The 21,550-nt window shown below is 38.7% G+C and overlaps 6 protein-coding genes across 6 annotated transcripts; 2 read left to right on the forward strand and 4 right to left on the reverse strand.

The window, feature by feature from the left end:
* Nucleotides 1-243: 243 nt before the first annotated feature.
* AW171_hschr84974 (putative phosphotransferase) lies at nt 244-1,998 on the reverse strand (the record flags this gene model as incomplete). Its single annotated transcript, XM_018134418.1, has 1 exon — nt 244-1,998. One exon carries the CDS (start codon nt 1,996-1,998, stop codon nt 244-246), a length of 1,755 nt encoding a protein of 584 aa, XP_017989907.1.
* A 217-nt stretch (nt 1,999-2,215) lies between these two features.
* Nucleotides 2,216-3,454, reverse strand: ARP6 (Arp6p; the record flags this gene model as incomplete). The annotated part of the gene is made up of 1 exon (XM_018134419.1): nt 2,216-3,454. The coding sequence occupies one exon, from the start codon at nt 3,452-3,454 to the stop codon at nt 2,216-2,218; it is 1,239 nt and encodes a 412-aa protein (XP_017989908.1).
* A 315-nt stretch (nt 3,455-3,769) lies between these two features.
* On the forward strand, nt 3,770-7,951 carry SMC4 (condensin subunit SMC4; the record flags this gene model as incomplete). The annotated part of the gene is made up of 1 exon (XM_018134420.1): nt 3,770-7,951. The coding sequence occupies one exon, from the start codon at nt 3,770-3,772 to the stop codon at nt 7,949-7,951; it is 4,182 nt and encodes a 1,393-aa protein (XP_017989909.1).
* Nucleotides 7,952-8,048: 97 nt separating this feature from the next.
* CSF1 (Csf1p) lies at nt 8,049-16,862 on the reverse strand (the record flags this gene model as incomplete). The annotated part of the gene is made up of 1 exon (XM_018134421.1): nt 8,049-16,862. The coding sequence occupies one exon, from the start codon at nt 16,860-16,862 to the stop codon at nt 8,049-8,051; it is 8,814 nt and encodes a 2,937-aa protein (XP_017989910.1).
* A 152-nt stretch (nt 16,863-17,014) lies between these two features.
* Nucleotides 17,015-18,748, forward strand: GAA1 (GPI-anchor transamidase subunit GAA1; the record flags this gene model as incomplete). The annotated part of the gene is made up of 1 exon (XM_018134422.1): nt 17,015-18,748. One exon carries the CDS (start codon nt 17,015-17,017, stop codon nt 18,746-18,748), a length of 1,734 nt encoding a protein of 577 aa, XP_017989911.1.
* A 163-nt stretch (nt 18,749-18,911) lies between these two features.
* Nucleotides 18,912-21,209, reverse strand: CTF18 (Ctf18p; the record flags this gene model as incomplete). The annotated part of the gene is made up of 1 exon (XM_018134423.1): nt 18,912-21,209. The coding sequence occupies one exon, from the start codon at nt 21,207-21,209 to the stop codon at nt 18,912-18,914; it is 2,298 nt and encodes a 765-aa protein (XP_017989912.1).
* Nucleotides 21,210-21,550: the final 341 nt, after the last annotated feature.

The following is a 21,550-nucleotide window of genomic DNA, read 5'->3' on the forward strand; positions in this document are numbered from 1 at the left end:
ATTAAGTCACGTCATGAACAGCGCGTTTGCTAGATAAAATAAAAATGTTATATAGTACAGAATGACCCAATTGAGTTTCTAATAGCATTATAATCGAGCCCAAAGAGTCTAGGACTTAGTTATGCTGCTTCATTTATCGAAAATTTGTAATTTTTTAGGTATATAGACCATTTGCATACATAATTCCGGCCTATATATGATTATTTAACGGGACATAACCTTGTTAAGTGGAAATTCCGAAAGTCATAGTGAAATTTGATTTACTAGGTTTCGATATTTCTGCTGTGATTTAATCATATCTAGAAATATCGCATATTTAACGTCTAGAAGTTTGACGTCAGGGTGTGAGTCTGGAAGAGGGTATATTGTAGTGCCAGCAGGAGTCATGGCGGCCATGACCGACCAAAGAGGATTTGCCGCGGTTTTGAAAGAGATATAGTCATTAGGACCGCTTGAGGTTGCTTTAGAGAGGTTGGCGGCAGCGCCAAGCAGGGCGGAACCGAAGACTACAGCGGAGTCAATATATCTTGGCGTTACTACTGGTAACCTGGAAGAGCTTGCAATTAAGTTAATCAAAAGTTTGTTCCTGCACTGCCCCCCAGACATATATATCAAGGATATTTTGTGTCCATTAGTGCACAATGCATCAATGATCTGGCGAGTTTGCAGGGAGATGAATTCACAGGCGGCGAGGTATTCTAGTGCCAAGTCATCTATTGTGATGCCGGCGGGTTTACCTATGATTGCCGCTGACATGTTGGGATCAGCGATGGGGGATCGGTTCCCATTGTAATCGCCGTAGTAAAATAGGTGCTTTATGAGCCAAAGTTCAGATGACGTATCACGCTCCTTGTGCATTGCTCGAACTCTATCGTTGAGGTAATCAAATTTTGAAAGCCCGCTGGTTTTAGCTAGGTCGCATAGTTCTGCGTATGCAGGATGGGTGGTGAGCAGCTGGTGTAGGAGGCCGCCCGTCCAGTTCTGACCACCTTCCGAGCACCAGTATCCAGGGAATAAAATATCTTTGTAAGGGCCCCACACACCTGGTACAAAGTGCGCTTCAGAGGACATAACTATCTGACAGGTAGAGGTGCCCGCAACACTGGCCAGCCTGCCCACTGCTTGATTTAAATCACTAGCGCCATCCATTGCTTCTGATTTTGCTGCCACAGTACCCACCCAACCAGCATAAGCATCAATTAATCCGGTTGCCACTGCACAGTTCGTGGTTAAACCCATTTCACTAGCCGCGTCGCTAGACAAAAACCCAACAAAACAACCGGAAGGCTTGTAATTGACACCATCAGCATCTGCTGGACCTCCAAGTTTGCTAAAATCTGAAGTACAGAGTTCTTCTAAGTCAATTGCTTCGAAGAATTCACGCGACCAACCTTCCGTTGAGCCCTCTACGCCCAGTGGTAAGAAGCCCATCTTACACACAGCAGAGCAGACACTTCGAACCTCACGTCCGGAGGCCTTTACAGTAAGGTAGTCTGGGAGGTCGTAAAACTTACACCTGTTAAACATACCCCCTGGCATGTTGTTTTTAAGCCATTTGATCTTGGGGAGTTGCATCTCAACAAACATCTTGCCTCCTACATAATTCAAACACTTGTGGCCTGTACTATTAATCTCATCAGCTTCTTTAACGGCTCTGTGGTCCATCCAAAGCATAATATCTTGATCGTGGTTGCTAAAATCCGGACCTACTGCCACCCCTCTATTCGATTCTTCGTCGACGACCACCAAAGAACAAGTTGCATCGAATCCAATCCCTAATATCTCTTCCTCATTTACCTTGGCCTTCTCAACTACGGATCTGACGCAATTACATATACTTTCCCATATTTGAGAGCTAGATTGGGTTATATGACTTGGTTTCAGCTCCGTTCTTGAAATTTCGTTTTCAGACAAAGCAAGGATACTACCGGTTGAGTCAATTATGCATGCTCTTGCAGACCCTGTACCGACATCAACACCGATATAATAAGGGCTCATGATGTTTCCAATGCCGGGTTGTGCTTCAGTAATAGTTACTAATGGGGCGTAAACGCGCCTTTTAAAAGACGTAATTTAGCCGAAAGTGTTACAGTACCGGACCCCTATATTGATGTGGATGTAATACACAACCCGATTTATTAATCATATTTAAAAGTACTCATTACTAGTCTATATATCACCCTAATTTGAAGACAAAATAACTCCCGAATCTGGTTCAAATCCACTGTTCATATCCGAACCTTTGTTTTGTCGACCAATCCGCGCCATGCTCCAAATACTCTTCTCTTGAAACCCTACCCTTAGTATATGATTCAGTAGTGCTAAATTTTTTCATGCTATTCCAGCCCTGTAGCGCTGCATCACATTTCGGTACAAATATCCGCACCGTCCAATTAGTTGGGCATTGTCTCTGCAGTTCAGTTGCAAGCCGCGAAAAAAAGTTCTTGATGTTGAAGTTACCGCCTATTGCAACAATATTACTCACTATCAAAGGCCTTATGACTTCTGGAAGCATAGAAATGCTTTCTAATATTGTTTCTACAATACCCGGCTTCAAGATATTGCAGATTTCTGGATGAAAGAAGGTTTCCGGAACAGTAAACAGTTCATCCTCAAGAACTAGCTTTTGAGAGTCCTCTGGAATTGCTTTCTTAGGATCATTTACGTAACCAATTAGACTGGTTTGGAAATCTGGCAGTACATATTCGATTCTTGTGTCCGACTTCTTTTCAAAACTGTCAAAGTAAGATACTGGAGGCATAAAACAGCACTTTTCTTTTATATTGTTCACTAGAATTGTTTCATCCATAACGTTATAATGTCGAAAGGAGATGGTTTCTTTTAGTAGTCCATTCAGAAACCGTCCTCCGATATCAAGCTTCTTTACCGCTTTGTAGTATGGCACACCCTTGATAACTGGTACTATCCAAGTACAGTTAAACCCAGAGTCAATCACAAGCTGAAAGTCCTTATAATCCTTTTTCTCCATCTTTTCAGCTTCAGCATATTCCCCACCAACCACCTCGAAGTCGTCATCATTAGCAAAAGGAATATATTGTGCCACCGGGCACTTCATTAGTGATCCAAATTCGTATTCCTCAAATATTACTTGATCCATATTTTTCGATATCTCAGGTAGAGTCATGCAGTTCTCACTGGCAATCAAGTCAACACCCTTTGTATCTTTTAAGTCCCATTTAAACTCGTCTGGATTAAAAAGGCAGTAATCCCAAATATGTTCCTCTAACTCCCATGAAACCAACTGCCCTAGTTCAAATGGCCTAAGGATATGACAATGGGAGATATCCCGTATATGCTTCATTTGATTGGAAAGGTGGTATCCACCATATTTATCGCGTGCAAGACAATTCTGAGCACGAAAAGGAGCCGAATGGGAGGCCAATCCAAACTTTATTTCCAAAGAACCATTGTCTATTATTAGTGGGCTCTGCATTTCCTGTTTCTTGAGTCTTCTTTACTTTGAGCTGCTTTATATACAATAGTGAGAGACGTGATATTATTGTTTAAAACCTTCGAAGAGCAGCTAAAGTTAAAAAGGAAGCGCCAAATAATAACTCAAACTAGATCAGAGTACCACAATGACCCGTCTTGGCGAATATATCGAAGCAAAAGCTTGTATTCTACGTGAATAACACTCTTCGATGTTGTAAGGTAAGGTTGTAGACAGATCAAATTTGTCACGTATTATGTAGATGTTACCCGGACTAAAGATTTCATTGAAATATGAATTTCCGCTTTTAATGTTTATATGATTTATCAGACTAAAACGCGTCAAGTCATTGAAACTCATCGTTATTCTACTCCTTCACTCCCAATGTCGGAATTACCAACACCGAAAAGGCCGAGGGTGCCATCAACTCCTTTAAAGCCGTTTCTTGGTTCTCCAGATCGTAGAAATCTGGTATCTCAGGCATCAAGCGCGACAACCGCATTACAGGGCCCAAGTTTGCTGCCATTGCCCCCTTCTCAGATATCAAGAGGCCGTTCTATGTATAGCCAGTCACCTCCAAGGTCTCCCAATAGGTCCCCTGCTCGTAAATTAGAGTTGATCCAATTATCTCCAGTAAAGAATACTAGGTTGGAGCTACAAAGGATATACGATGCAAAGCAGTCAAAAAAGGACAGACTATGTATAAAGACCCTCATACTTAATAACTTTAAGTCATATTATGGTGAACAAATTGTTGGACCTTTTAACAGCTCATTTTCTGCAATTGTAGGTCCAAATGGTTCAGGTAAATCAAATGTTATTGATGCGATGCTATTCGTGTTTGGTTTTAGGGCGAGTAAAATGAGACAAGGAAAGCTATCAAATCTGATACATAAGTCAGAAACACATAGCAATTTGAGTTTTTGCTCAGTAGAAATTCGATTTCATTATATCATGGATGAAGCTGACGGTAGTAGTAGAGTGTTAACGGATAGACAAGAGCTGTCGGTGATGCGTAAAGCATTCCGCAATAATACTTCAAAATATTATATCAATGGTAAAGAAAGTAGCTATACAGAAGTTACTACTATGCTTCGTCAGGAAGGGGTTGATTTAGACCATAAAAGGTTTTTGATCCTTCAAGGTGAAGTTGAATCGATTGCACAGATGAAGCCAAAAGGGGAAAGGGATGGCGAGGATGGCTTACTAGAGTACTTAGAAGACATAATTGGTACCGCAAAATATAACTCTCAAATTGAAAGTGCCCTAGTAGAGATTAATACACTCAATGACGTCTGTAAACAGAAGGAGAACAGATTTGAGCTTGTAGAAACTGAAAAAGAATCTCTGGAGTCGGGGAAGGAAGAAGCACTCGAGTTTCTGGAGAAAGAAAAACGACTTACTGTACTAAAGTCACAACAGTATCAGCTTTATATTGATCAAAACCAGAAGAAGTTGCGGGAAGTGTTAGAAAAGATCACGAATATTACAGACAAGATGGAAATGGATAGAAATATGAATAACAGTAAACAAACAAAAATATCAGAGTTAACAGAAAAATCTAAGACGCTCTCAAACCAGGTTTCAAAAATAACCAGGGAACGTGATAAATTGCTAAAGCAAAAGCATCAATTGGAACGCGAACTTGCTTCGGCTGAGGAAAAACGAAAGAGTTTGACCAAGAAAAGAGCAAAATCGGGAAAACTGTTAAAAACTGCAGAAGCGACTATTCGCAAGCATATCGATCAAATTAAAGAATATGATGAAGAGCAAGTTCAATATGAGGAGAAAATTAGGGATCTCGGAGCTTCATTAGAAGAAGAGCGTGAAAAGTTAGATAATATGAAAATGTCGTTGAGTAAAAAGACAAGTCATATTGCAGAGGAAATAGCTCAGTTGGAGGAAGAGCTTAAGCCATGGAATGATAAGATTGACGAGAAAAAGTCGCAAATAAAACTAGTTGAAGTGGAGGTATCCATGATTAAAGAGTCTTACACTAAGGTTACGGCTGAGATTAAACGATTGAAAGAAGAGGTTGAGGAATATAAATCTGCTAATACCAACCAAGAAGCTAAACTAGCTAAATTGAAAAAAGAATCTAACTCAGTAGATAAATTAATTTCTGTTTGCGCCACTGAGTGCTATAATGCAAAGACTAAACTAGGTGAAATGAAACAAGTCTTAACTGCTCATAGACAGCGTGTAACAGAAGCACGGTCTGCCAAATCCAGTGAAGAAAATAAGAATAAAGTTCTGACCGCACTACTTCGCTTGCAAAAATCAGGTCGAATTCATGGTTTTCATGGTCGCCTTGGAGCACTAGGGACGATTGAAGACAAGTACGATGTTGCCATTTCTACTGCTTGCCCTAGACTCGATGATATTGTTGTAGAAACCGTGGAATGCGCCCAACAATGTATCGATCACTTGAGGAAAAATAAGTTAGGCTATGCGCGGTTTATTTTATTGGATAAGTTAAGAAAGTTTAATTTGAACCAAATCCAAACTCCTGCGAATATACCAAGACTTTTTGACTTGATAACATTTAAAGAAAAAAAGTTCGCTCCAGCATTTTATAGCGTTCTGAGAGATACATTGGTAGCTCCCACATTGGCAGTCGCAAATAAAGTGGCGTTTGGTAAAAATAGATTCAGGGTAGTTACATTAGATGGTAAGCTCATTGATATTTCGGGTACTATTTCAGGCGGAGGTGATCGTGTATCCCGTGGCTTAATGAAGTCGAAGCTGAAAAACGTCGATACTTACTCCGCTGAAGAAGTTCAACAGATGGAAGCAGAGTTGGATGAGAAGGAGAAAAACTTCAAAATCGCAAGTGATTCACACCAAGAAATGGAGCAATCTTTGGCTGCATATAAAAATCGTCAACCGGAACTGGAAACCGAGATATCTAAAGTGAAAATGGAGCTAGAATCAATTTCAGCATCTCTCCAATCAACATACAATGCTCTTCAAGAAGCTGAGAAGAAAGCTACCGAAAATGAAGACGACCAGAGTGAATTACAGGATGCAGAATTCAGGCTTTCCACACTAAATTCTGAATTGAAAGACTTACAAGAAGAATCAAAGGTTAAGAGCAATAAGATTAAAAGTCTACAGGCTAAAATAATGGAAATTGGTGGTCTAGACCTTCAAGCTCTAAAGGCAGCTGTGGATTCACTTCAGCAGCAAATTTCGTTAACGGTTTCTAAGCAAAAGAGAGGAAAAGCATCAATAAAAAAGGCCGAACTCGAACTGCGTAGAGGTGAGAGGCAATTATGTGAGACTGAAAAGGAGATGCATCAAATCGAAACTGAGTTAGCGAAGCTGACTACTCATTACGAGGAGTCATCTAAGGAATTTGAAAAGATTGATGAGTCTTTACTGCAGTTGGAGGATGAAAAAAGCACCTTAATTGAACAGCGTGATGAACTTGAAACCGAAATAGAAGAATTGAACAAAAGTATGGAAGATTATAAATCTGCTGAAATAGAGTATAATAACAAGCTTGAAAAGTTGAATTCTTTGCGCAATCACGTTAGTAAAGAAGTTACTCGTCTTGAAAAAGAGTTGAACCTATTGAAGGTTAGGGAAGTGACACAATTACTCCAGAAAATTGAAGACAAGGAACTTCCTGAAGAAATAAAAATGGACATACCTCGAACTGCTGAAAACAGTAATATTCTGACTGAAAATTCACAATTACAACAGCTTCAACCTGCACTGGAGGAGGAAGAGAATGTTGAAACTGAAGATGATGGAAGTAAGATGGATGTATGTGATCAAGAAACTGCAACAGAGAATGGACTACCTAAATTAACTCAGTCAGAACTATCTGCAATAGATAATGATGCACTGACAAAAGAAATTGAAGACTTACAAACTTTTATTGACAATGCTCATGTTGACATCGACATTTTGGATGAATACGCTAAAAGGCTAGCAGAATATAGAAGAAGAAAATTGGATCTGAATCAAGCAGTAGCAAAGAGAGATGAGATTAGAAATCATTGTGAAATGCTAAAAAAAAGACGCCTGGAAGAATTCATGGAAGGCTTTGGGGTGATCTCAATGACTTTAAAAGAAATGTATCAAATGATCACTATGGGAGGTAATGCTGAGTTGGAACTGGTTGATAGTTTAGATCCTTTTTCAGAAGGTGTATTGTTCAGTGTAATGCCACCCAGAAAAAGTTGGAAAGATATTTCGAATCTCTCAGGTGGTGAGAAAACGTTGAGTTCGCTTGCTTTAGTTTTCGCACTTCATAAATACAAACCTACTCCATTGTATGTCATGGACGAAATTGACGCGGCTTTGGACTTCAGAAATGTTTCTATTGTCGCTAACTATATCAAAGAGCGAACTAAGAATGCACAATTTATTGTCATCTCGTTGAGGAATAATATGTTCGAATTAGCACAGAGCCTTGTTGGGATTTACAAAAATGACAATAAAACAAGAAGTGTGACTATACAGAATAAAGAGATCATTAATTGTGTGTGATATAAGCAACCTTAGCATGTACTACACCTCATCGCCTTTTTTATGTAATAATAATGAATTGGTCAATAAGGAAACAACCAATATTTTAATGAATATCTCACCTCCGTAGTGCTTTTGCATACTTCCTTTCCGCGAATTTAGATAATTGCTGTAAGGGAATAATCATGACCTGATGGGTAAGTCCAGGAAAGCTATCTCTATTTACGCCGAACCATTCAATTGGAGGGGTAGCATCACCTAATTCTTTAATTCTTGGAACTTCAATGTGTGGCGGTTGGAGTGGAACGTACTTGTATTCATCGCCAAGATTAACTTCCAATTTCATATCTTCAAGTTGTTCACCCTCCAAGATATTTAAAGCTCTTGCACCCTCGTGAACGTGGCGCATTTTCATAGAGTTTACATGTGTATTCCATAGTTCTCTGAAGAAGCCAATTGGAGCTAAATTCCATTTCACATCAATTGTACCACCAAAACTACTGGAAAACAAATACTCAAGTACATTTGAAGGTGGTAGTTCCCACACCGTCATGGCTATGTAGATTGATGGTGCATCAACAATCATTCCTCCAGAAGCACTAGAAGCGAGAGCAACATATTCCATTATACCAATCTCATTAACCTTTTTATCGTCCAGATCGTGTTTTAATGTTGACAAAGAAAGGGATATTTTATGCAATTGCCAGTTAAGTTCTGTTTTTATATTAACACTAGATTCCAATAATGTATTCGCTGTAATATTAGTGGCTTTCAATACTAACACATGCGAATCGAATAGTGTGCTAGTTGAAACCTGCAAACGGAGTAGACCAATATCCAATGAAAACTTGGTTCTTAGTGTAGTTAAGGAGTCAAAAGTTCCAGGAGTATTTGAGCTAGCTCCTTCGGCATCTTTCTCTCTAATTTCCTTCGGTTGGATTGGTTCATTGTCCCCTGCTAGTTGAGCAACTTTCTTGTAGATGTCATAGATATTAGCAGACGCTAATGATGTTGTAAAGACCTGCAAGCTGTGAAGTGAAACCGCAACAGATAATAAATCGGCAACAACTCCGTCCTCATCAATTTCATTAAAAGCTTTGATAGCCATGTCCTGGATTATTCCAATGAAAAACATATTGTAATCGCTAGACAACTTACTCTCCACAGATGTAATTTCTAATGTAAATGATATAACGGGCATAGCAACCTTATCCCTTTTGAGAATCCAACTTAGTCGAGATAAGACATTCATATCTTTAATAGTCATAGATCCCCCTAATCTTCCAGCGGAGCACATATTAATCTCACCCATAGATAGTGTCAAACTATGCGTGTAATATTTATCTTGCTCCGAAACAGTCCATATTGTATCGCAAGCCATTCCCACAATGCCTAATGATGGCCCAAGGTTGACATCTGCCGTAACCCCCGTAACGCCAATAAAGTATTGCCAAGTAAAATTTGATGTTTTAGATGAATGCGGTACACTTGAAACCAATGAAACTGTATCATGCGTAGCTTTGCCACTAAACAGGCCATCACCTCTTAAACTTGGATCATCGTCCACTGACCATAGCTCGAGGAAAACCTTTAGGTCCCTGACATGCTCGATATTGAAATATAACGATGGTTCGGATATTAGAGTAGAACCATACATCCTAATAGTATCCATTTGGGTTAAATTGAAAACAGTATTAATATGTCGTAGCGAAAGTGAAGCTCCAACTTCACGAGAATAAATGTGTCTAAAGGTAGCGATTAGATCACACACCTCAATGGACATAATTAGAGGATCATCAGAAAGAATTTCATTGCTAAAAACTTTGATCGCAAGCTTTTCGAAACCGATGCATGTTTGTACCTTAGCATGTGGTTCACACGTCAGACTAAGTTCCTGTTGGCCGATATCAATGAATATTGCAAGATCAAAAGATTTCAAAATATTATGATAGTTTATACTTGGTTTTTCAGAATTGCTGGCACTAATAGGTGTTTGGTTGATTGGTCGATTTAATATTTCACTGAAGTTTCGGCGCAAATCTCTTATTATTGGTGTACAAGTAGGGAAAAATGTATTACGAGTAGCGTTCACTGTAACTAACATTCTGAGCCAATGAGATTGTAGGTTATGGGGTAAGTATTGATATTCAAATTCAACTTCGTAAGCTGGACTCCTGATTTCAAGAGCACAAGTATTATTCTCAATATCATCTTCGGAATAAATATGTAGAGCACACCCTGCATAGTCAATAATGCATTTTACTGATCTCACACTTATTGGGTAATAATCTAAGTAGCTCCAATCAGCATTGCGTGGCTTCCCTTTGCGATTTAAACCAATGGGATCTATCATGGCTTTTTTTAGCGTTTGAACCTTATGAACCGACTGAATTGCCTTCTCAGCAATTGTAACAAAGTCACTAAGTAGGCTAATATCAAGCTCTTCTCCTTTCACATTAACAACAAAATCTTTCTTTCCATCTTCCTCTATTAACATATAATAAATTTGCATGCTTGGTAAATAACTGCGATTCATCGTTTCACGTTCATTGCCTTTTACATAGAAAGTATTTGAGGCATAACCATATGCTGGGCAAAAGTAAGCATCCAAAAGAGTCAACTTGCCATAAGGCATATCGTAAGCTGCAAATAGTCGCTCGTATCCCCATATTAAACCACTATCATTATAATTATCAATGTCAAAAATCCACCCCACACATAAATTATAAGATAGCACTTGCGCGGACTTTAAGCTTGGTGAAAAGAACCTACCTTTATCAGCGAATGAAAAAGAGTTAGTGGAAAAGTCATCCATTTTCTCAGAGTACATAATTTTCATTGCAGCTATCTTGTTTTCCAGCCATAATAGCCGAATAAAAGATGTTGGTGATAAACAAACCCGGAAGTAGCTACTCTCCACCTGCAAGCTCTCGAAATTAAGCACAGATGTGTTGACTAGTAGTACTTTAAAAGAGCAATCTAATACTTTTGATAATCTCTGAGCTATCCTTCGGTCTTTGATTAGAAAACACAATGATCCAACTGAACAATGACCTTTGTACCTTTTAGAAATATCTAATGGGTCAATAGTAGCAGAAGCCAACGAATATTCAATTTTGTTAAATTCCATGATGTATAGAGTAGTTCCAAATTCTAGTAGTACACCTGCATACTCCATTGTAAATTTCAAATCCGGAGGAATAACTTTAGAAAATGGACTCATTAGCGCATTTCCTTTATTCATTATATTCAGCTGTGCAAGTCCGATTTTCAAGTTACTAATACGCTGAAAAACCAGAATTGAATCATCAAGTAGATAATGGAAGTTGGCACTTGGTTCAAACATGGATACCTTTGATATACCCGTTTCAATTTCAATACTACCGTTACCTGAATCAAATCCAGATAAATCGCCATATACTGATAGTTTTGATTGTGAATACCGCATATAATTTTTAAGGTGACTATTAGAGGAAAGGTCGAAGTTGATGTCAGTTACTGATGCTGATAATTTTCTTACTTCTGCTGCAGATATACTGAAATCTAGATCTTTCAAAGTAGTATCGATTGACAAAGGATACAATGTCCTTAAACCAAAGGAGACATTATTTGACTGCAATTTAATGGAATAGTGCGGTATAATAGACTCATCCATTCCTTCCATATCTTTTCTAAAATTTAGAATGGACAAAGCAGCCAAATCGGTATATAGCCTGTTGAGCTGTCTGTTAAGTGATTCGGTTGCATTTAAAAATATCTCATCCGATTTAGATACACCAGCCTCCACAGTGATTGATTCTAACTTTGTCTCAATTTTATAGCACTTGTGATCTAATAGCAAAAATGCATTATTAGAAATAAATGATAGATGGCAAGCTAGTAATTCCTCCGTATTATAACAAAGAGATGCCGATAAAAGATCGGATGAATTCGTGATCGATAGAATCGGATATTTTGCATCAAAAGGTAATGAAGCAAATAGAGCTAAATAATAATTCCGACATGAGAGCCCTAGTTCAATTTCCTCCATAATTATATCAACGTAAAATTCCCGAATTTGAATAGATACACTTTGTAGGGCTGATTCTTGACATAGCTTGTTTTTAGCAAGCGATTTAATGTCAGAATTGCCATGCGCTGAGAGACTTTGTATAGTATCAACCAGTTTCATCACTGGCCATTGCAAGTTGATGTGTATATCATCAGCTGAAAATAAAAGGCTTGAAAAACACCTACAATCATGCAAAGGAGATGACTCTGCTATATTAGGTTTTAAGAGAGCCTTTTTCATATCAATGGTAAACCCTCTTGCTGTGAAGAGCTTGTCATGTTTATAATCAATATCTGCAACAAATAGGTCTAAGCAAAGACGGAATTTAAAATCGACACTTCCTTTATCTTTTCCATAATCCATGAAGGTCTTCCTATAAATATAAGTTCCTTCAACATCAGATATTTCCCAACTCCTCCACTTCGTAAACACATCTAGAAATTGTTTTCTGCAAATAGCTGGAAGTTTAAAGTTTTTCTTGTGCAATATGGTTGACTTTTCTAAGTCCCATTCACTAGGCATATTATTCAAAATGTAACGTAAACGAGTAATAATCTTCCAACTTTTTTCTTCTCTAATATGTTGTCCTGATAATCTTACTATAACGGCCGGTTTTGTTATCACGGGTGCATCGTGGTTAATGTTAAAGTCCTGTCCCGCTAGTGATAGTTGCATCAACAATGCTCGTCTTCTCGTGTACCTGTTAGAAATTGCTTTGCCAACTATGACAGAAAAGTCGTCGAATTCTTTTAATAACTTAGAAAGGAATTCGAAAATACGCTCTAGCCTTTCATGATCTAAATACAAGGAGCCATGCTGTACGTTTGTATTCCAAACAAGTTGATCTTCCAAATGACCATAGCCTTCAATGGCCTTGAAAAAGCATGATAGAGCTGGTGAACCTGCCTGTTTAGAAGAGTTTAGACTGTGTAAGAACACACGAGAGCTTATGAGATCCGACTTGAAGAAAATGGAAGACATTTCTTTCACAGGGACGCTGATAATACCATCTGCGGGTCCTTTAAGCATTCTAAAATCAACGTTTATCCTATCTGCCTTAAAATCAATGTAATTGAGCAGGGTTCCTTTTTCCAAGTCTTGCTCTGTAACCAATGCAACATCGACCGTACTGCATTTTAGCTTTAGTTCTTTACAATGTGCAAAATCGGATAATAAGGATAAATAATGATGAACTATATCCATTTCAATGTCATCGAGTCTATCCATAATACTATTATCAAAGAGCAGATCGTATATCCTCCCAAATGAAATCAGAACATCAACATGTAAGAAGCCCTTCACTTCAGGTAATTCAACGACGAAACTGTCCAGATCAAAAAGCATACCTTCAAGTGAATTCGACGCCATAAATGTCGGCAAATTTCTAGGACTATGTGGTTCCAACAGTTTATCTTCAGTAGAGGATGAAAGAGCAACGACATCGTTTGCAATATCTGGGGCTTTCTCAGATGAAAAGTCTGGCTGAACAATGAGCAAGAAATACTCTAAAATTGAGTTAAAATTCTTGGACGTTATTGGTTCAGAAAGCATTGGTATTGACGAACTAGGAGGGATACAACCATAAAGGTTATTGTACGCTGGAAGAGATCGCAAATAACTATTTAGTAAGAATCGGCATCGGTGAAATGGTGCATCATTCAGGGCAATATGTTCTCTTTGGGACTGGACTCCACTATTGAAATCATGGTGACGAATGAAGTTTGTAGCACTAACGGACGTGGTTAGTTGGCATAAATTTTGGTCATCATTTATTAACGAAACCAAAAACTCGATTTTCGAAATTTCTAAGTCTTTTCTATTGGAATAATTGCTGTTCTCCAGATCTATAAATTGGAATGATCCTTCTGAAAGCTTTAAATTATACTCCAGATTCACATCGTTTACCTTCATCTTCAAAGAAATATAATCAACAGTGAAAGTAAAGCAATTCAATGCCGGAGGAGTATTACTTTCATAGTTTAAGAGATCTTCAATGTCCTTGAATCCAAATATAAACTTTTTGAAAGCATTTAGTACTCCAATTGCCATATCAATATCACAGTTCGATTCAATAGTACCCAAGCTAATATCAGATTTTATGACATAACTGTCATTTGATGGCGGTACACCTAACATTCGATGCTGGTGAAGATGCATATCTGTAACGTAAACCTGATAATTTTTAATGACAGACCCGCGTTCCAACATCTTAATTAGCATTAAATTTGGCGTTACATCAGTATATCTTTTGATATAACTTGAATAAACTCCAACTTTCGTGTCCAAATAGTATTTTAGGTACCTTAAATCAATCTCAATGCTATCACAATGTACACCAATGCATGATTCGTAGTCATATATGTTCTCCGGGAAAAGAAAGTTGCCATCGGAAATTTTAAGGGTAAACCAAATATCGATTTCATTAGTGGTTTTCCTGTATAAGGATTTCTTAGATGACTTAGTGTCATTTGACTTTTTAATTATAGTGTCGGTATTGGTACCTATACCGAGGTCTACACGCGTGGCTGATCTGTAATCATTTTGTTTTCCTAAAAGACTAACCTGATTGTTGCTAGAGTCTTCATGAGAGAGTTCCTCTGTATACTCCTCTGTTGTTCGAAAATGAGTGAAATCACCGAAATAGTTGTCTATCACGTTCATCATGTACCTCAACAAGAACCCAGAACAGTGAACAGTAGAAAACCGGGTCTCGCAATCTATTGTAAAAGTATCAACATTGTCAATATCAACACTATAGTACATAATGTAAGATCCCTGGGCAGCGAATTCGTATGTCCTTCCGAACTCTTTAAATCTCATAAATTCATTTACTGTGTGCCAAGGCGGGGTATTCAAAAGCAACTCAACCTGGGGGGTAAGTAATTTATAGGAGACCGCTGTGTATGGCTGTGCAATGCTATGATAAGGTATTTCTGCGCTAAGGCTCGCAGATTCTCCTTGTAAAGTTAGGTAACAGTTCTCATTTAAATCAAGAGCATTGTCAATGATGTTGGCATCGTTAACGTTTAGATGTATATCGTAGTGGTCAATCTCTAAATTTAATTGATAGAGAAATGGTCTGAATAAATCGTACGGAACTGGTTCGCTTGAAGAAAAGTCAGAAATAAGGTCAGTTAGGAGAGTGATGTGGTCGCGTAAAATAAAGGCTTCAAGATTCGAGGAAGTACAGTTAATTATCCATTCTATATTGCTATTCCATAATTCTGGTCGTGACAGATCAGCATTAACAACATGTCTTTTCGCCATTAACATAATGTCATTGTTTACACTGGTGCGGATAACCATATTTTCTAATATAGAATGGAAGGTGTTCTCAAACTTGGAATCCCTCAATACCAAGGATGTCACCAAAGATGCATTGGTATCTTTTTGCAATTGTATATCTAGCCATCCAAATGCCCTGGAATTGTCCCTTGTCGTTTTATATTTCTCTAAGAAAGCGGCGTCTTTACTAGCTTCCTTTGTAGGAATTCGCCAAACAGAGTCTTCCATAATCATCATGGACAATTTTAATTCCGTAAATCCCCTGGTGCTATTCTTTTCCAAATTGCTATCTTCCTCTGACTTCTCAGTCTTGTATACAGTCGGGAAAAACAGCTTTATTAAATGCTGCGACTGTCTATGCGCCCATGGCCCATAACATATATTGGCATCGTAAAGCAAAAAGTCAATTGAAAATTCAGGTGGAGGCAAATCCTTCCCAGAAAGAGGTGGCTCCAATGTCGTTTCCAGCACGTCACATGCGTAGGTTATGTTTATTTTCTTCGCTTTCAAAATTTTGGTATATTTAGCATATTCGTGATGCTCAACATCATATTGTAGTTCACTAATATCGCTTTTATTAGCTACTTTGTAAAATAGTAAGCCTTTCCAAGCTTGTAGGTGCGAATTAACGCCCCTAGGTGGCGAAGTCTTCTTAGAAACTGTTCGAAAAGGATATAATATCTTGCCCTTCATAAAACCTTTAATGGCACCCCAAAACCGTGATACTCTCCTGGTCTCGATGTGAGTCTTAATGGGATTCACATTTTCAAAGGATATATTTGGTTTCATAGAAATATTCAGATCATAAGTTGTGGCCTCGACCTTTATTTTGTAGCAATCAACAGGCGCTGTAGGTGAATCAATGTCCAATATACCGTCTAACTTATCGTAACCTATTATAATAAGGCTAGGAGTTTCATAATTACCTACAGTAACAGCTCCTTTCTTAACATTAATCTCAAGCGGTAACTGCTCGAGAAACCGAGACAGGCTCTTCTGGCCTTCGGGAGCGGCCCGGCCGCCCCCAAACAAACTAAAACCTTTCCTTCCAATGTGTTCCTTCATCTTAGTCTCTGATATTTTATGCTTAATACCTGCTTCGTGATGCATATAGTGCTTTTTAGCCTCTTCAGCCCTATGCATCTCTTCCAGTATCCGTTCGTATGGCTCACACAAATTATAAAGAAACAATTCTAAGCCATCACATTCTAAATGCAAGCGACAAGGCAATCTATCATCGGACGCCTTTTCTCCATAGTAGCTGGGAAGTCTGCAAGCAGGTAACCAGTACCTCCAAGTCAGGGTCCCATTTAAAACCGATATAGTTAGATCTTTATTAATAATGGAAACATTTTTAAAATGAATCTTACCGCCAATAGGAGAAATTGATATCGACTGAATGTTCACCTTGGCTCTATATAGTGGCCAGATGACCCAATTTAATAGATGTGTAATGATAAAACCAAATAACCTTCCCACATAGAAGATACCGAATATCGCTACTGTAGTAAACAAAACCCAATATGCAAAGAAAACCCACCCAAACTTTAACTGCTCAGTAAGTGGTACAATTCTGAAATCTTGATCAATATTCATTGGTTTCTTAGCTTGTGTCCCCTTTCTCAAATTATCGAGCCTTACTATTGAAAGGTAATGTAATTCCGTAATTGATGTGAGTGCTTTTTATTTACTACTGAAAACACTCAATTATTGATTGCTTAGCGATATATATCTCATAAAGAGTAACGATGGCGGTAATTGAGAAGCTCTATCGGAGGATCGTTGATATGGGCTTAGTTCCCAAGATTATTGCCTCTCTACCTAGAATATCAATGCTCTGTGCATTGTTAGGCGTCGTATGGTTGACGGTATTCATACCCATGGAAGGTCAATACCGTAGAACTTATATCTCTGAGAATGCTTTAATGCCTTCACAAGCTTATAGTTACTTCAGGGAAAGTGAATGGAACATTTTAAGAGGTTATAGAAAGGAATTGGAAGCTATCCAACAATTGCCAGTACACGAACGTAATTTACAAGTTAGTACATGGATGGAGAATTACGGCGCTAAAACGGCTATTTATGAAGATTCTGAATATGGAGAGACTCTATATGGTATACTACATTCTCCTAGAGGAGATGGTACTGAAGCGATGGTGTTGGCTGCTCCCTGGACTACCGTTGATGGACTTTACAATAATGGTGGTGTTGGGCTATCGATTGCGCTTGCCCGGTTTTTCTCAAGGTGGCCAGTATGGTCTAAGAATATAATCATTGTGCTTAGTGAAGACCCTGGTGCTTCTTTAAAAGCTTGGCTGCAGGCTTATCATGGTACACTTGATTTTACGGGCGGTTCAATCGAATCCGCTATTGTGTTAGACTACCCCGGCGAGAGTAATTACTTCCAGTATATGGAAGTGAGCTACCATGGTCTCAATGGTGCTGTTCCTAATTTAGATCTTGTGAATATAGCAGTGCATATTATTGAACATGAGGGTATGAAGGCGTCGTTGCATGGAATTCCAATAGAAGAAATGGGGGATAATACATTCAAATCGCGGTTGAAAGTGATGTTACTGGGCATCAGAGACATGGCTTTATCCGGTGTGAAGAAAACTACAGGCCATGAAGTCTTTAGTGGGTGGAGAATTCAGTCTATTACATTAAGAGCCCATGGCAATAACGGTCAATTTGATGTCACGACATTTGGACGTGTACCAGAAGCTATTTTTAGGTCTGTTAACAATCTACTTGAGAAATTTCATCAATCGTTCTTCTTTTACTTGATGCTTGCTCCCAGATACTTTGTTTCTATTGGCAGTTACCTACCTTCTGCCATTGCATTTTCTGTGTCTTTCGCTATTGCATCCTTGGACTGTATTCTCAACAACGAATATTCGTCATTACCAATGCTTTCAATTTATAATATATGGGCGGTCCTAGCGTTTGCAATTGCATTGTTGATTTCATTCCTAACTTCACAAGCATTTGCTAAACTGCCGTTGCCAGCTTTACTGCTCCTTTTCAATTTAGGATTAAGTACCGTCTCGATGACTGTCAGAAGTTATAAAATTAAGAAGCCTTTTTCATACCGGTTTAAGTCCTTTGCATATCTATACTTTTCGCTTGTCCTTAACTCATTGTTGGTGGTCAATTTTGCGCTTGCATTTGCTATTGGGATCCTTGCATTTCCTATGACATTAGTCAAGACCACCAGCAACGGGGTTCTACGTGAAAGACTCCGGAATTCGATGTTATTATTGATCTCTAACCCATTCATAGCGACATGGATATATGTGCACATCTTTGAGTCTCAACTACAAGGTATGTCTGTGTTCTATAGTCTAGTTGATGCCTGGCATAAATTAGGTTGTTGGACCTGGTATGTGTTATGCATTGGGTGGTATCCCGCCTGGATATTGGTGGCCTATTCAAGCATCGATTCTACCCCAGTCGTTACTGAGAATAAAAAGTCACTTTAGTTCCAATGCAAACCTAGTGCCATGAAACTAGTGGTTTTATTCCTACAAAGTAATTGACTTAATTACGTAACCGTGATGTATCTCATCAGTTTTACTGTTCATTAATTAAGATCCATTGGTAATGGAAATCCTTAGATATCTGGGGCTATAAGTTACATATAAATTATTCCCAAAGAGTTTTCCAGGTAATGCTCTTCCTAACGGCATCCGAAAATCCTTCTCTATATTTTACCCAAATCCTGATCGAGTCATCCGACTCCTCATATGATGATACCGACGTCCCCAAAGTGCGAGGAGAGTGGTTATTCGTCGCTATAGATGAGCTTGATGAAGCAACTGCGCCACTACTGGGGTTTGAAGGATTGTTATCGTCCAGGAGGCTTACCATTTTATACTGATTTTTGAAATAGTCAGCCGGCATAATATTATTGTTTTTCTTGACCTCCTGACGATCTTCATGAGAACGCTTATCGACCTCTTTGGACTTATTCTGCACCTTTATCTCTTCTAACCTAGCCAGCAAAATATTGAGTATTGATGAGCGCTTCGCTGGTTCTCCGGAGCCTTTGGGATTTATTTTAATAATCTCATTAAATGGAGGAGATATGCAAAGAATATTATTGAAATTTTGATCCTTGGAGTGTTCTAAAGTAAGACCAAACTGTTCTAGAAGAGGAATTATACTATCCATGAGCTTCCTTTTTACAGCGAAGTCTCGTGTCTTAGCAAAATCTGGAGTTAACATTTGGTCAAGGTGTGGCAATACTTCCATAATAAGAGACTCTATAGTGTTAAAGATCTTATATTTTGGTGGGATCTTGTTCAGTATTCCATATGCCATCGCTGCATGACTTTTTCTCGACTCTCTTACCTCATAGTCTATGTTTTTGACCCATTGTTCCTGCTTGTTTGCAACGTCGCTAAATAGCAGATGAAATTGCATAATAGTCATTGGGCAGTACCTGACTAATTCAGAATTGTGTTCGTAGACCGACTTTGCCATCATATCGTTAAAATACAACCATTCGTATATCTTCACAGGCTTAGAAATACCAATATCTGAGTATTTTACTGTGGGATAAAGTTGAAAGCAACCGTCAACCAATCTTTCGTAATTCGCATTCAACTCTAAATCACGCAGCAGCTCTTTGAACTGTACTATCGCATCTTCTTTAGGGTTTTTATAAAAGACCCGATTACAAAGCTTGAACCATGGAATACTAATGTCCTTGCTTTGAGTATCAGTATCAGCGTTAAGTTCGCCATTGGTTGCCATAAACTGCAGATTGTTCAAGCTATTTCTCACATCTCCTTGTGAAAGATAAACTAACTGTTTAAGGACCTTCTTCTGTACGTTGACACCTTCCTTCTTGCATACATGTTCCAGACGGTCGAGTAACGCGTTCTCTGATGCCGGAATAAATGACACGATCTCACAGTGATGGCGAAGTTGCTCTAGGGCACTAGCATACAGGTTATTACAGATGGCAATAATTGGCCGAGTTAGTAACTTATTGGAATATTTGGTTTTCTTCTTCTTACGAACACTGCCTTCGTTTCTTAGCAGCAGGTTTTGAGTTGCTTTGCTATCGTTACGGACTACATCTATAAGAGTCTTCACCAGCCCATGTTCAATACTACCATCAATTTCATCAGCTATAACGCAAACAGGCTTGCCACTCAGCGAATCATTGAATAAACTGTTGTTGACTTTTTCTTTCACGATATTGCCGGCTCTTTCATCACTAGCATTAATTTCCATTACATCATAACCAGCTTGTGTTGCAACAACATGTGCTACCGATGTCTTTCCAACACCTGGGGGGCCATGTATTAGGAGAATTCTTTTACTAGGTCTATGTAGAGGATCAAGCTCTTTTTCTATCATCATGTTTTGCGCGCCTTCTGAACGGTACTGTTGTAACCGAGCAAGCATAGGATCAGATGGCAGCATTTCTCCAAATACAACAGGAGACCATTGTCTTAACCATCGCATCACACGTCTATTGTTTTTCTCATTTCCTACCAGATCGAGGAACTTGCGCGGCCTCCACTTCTCAACCCAAAGGCGCTTATTTGCCCTGATATTTTCATCTAACCCATCTGCAGCTTTCTTGCTCGATTTGTGTGCTTCAATTCTATCCCTTAGCTCGTTTATATTCACTCCGTAACTCTCGTCAGCTGTCCAATGTATTTCCTGCGTCAGCTTCAATTCCTTCTTTTGTAAAACTACAACCTTGCCACTGGCTGATGTAAATGATCTTCCGCGCCCAATAGTTGTTCCATGGTCGTCCTTTATCTGCTCCTCTAAACCAAAACCACCGTTAATGGGAGTGCTTGCGAATAAATCGCTTTCACCTAGCGCAAGACTAGGTAACATTTCGCAATCATCGTCATTCAATTGTCCTGAATTTAGTACTTGGGGTCCAATAGAGCCTTCTTCCGTCATAATATTATGCATATATTACTGTACAGCAACAATAATACCACTACTCTGGCCAATTTATTATCGTTTTTGGTGTTCAGCAGGCGGGCTCGTCTTTTCATTGAAACGCGTAAGTAATTACAACACAGAACCTAATTTACGTGGTAAACTAAACACACCGCAACAAAAGAACTATTGTAGAGCCACTCAGGAGAATCGACTGATTACAAGTCAAGGTTCCATAACCTTCACCTGTCGACAACCAATTATTTTAATATCACGTGCTTTCGTTCTTTGATGTTACCCGGACTTATGTGTTGCTATTCGTAAAGGATGACGTTTGAAATATTGGATTTGTGCTGAATCAGATAAGAGAA

The sequence above is a fragment of the Eremothecium sinecaudum genome, chromosome VIII (assembly GCF_001548555.1).
Source record: "Eremothecium sinecaudum strain ATCC 58844 chromosome VIII, complete sequence".
Classification (NCBI taxonomy): Eukaryota; Fungi; Ascomycota; class Saccharomycetes; order Saccharomycetales; family Saccharomycetaceae; genus Eremothecium; species Eremothecium sinecaudum.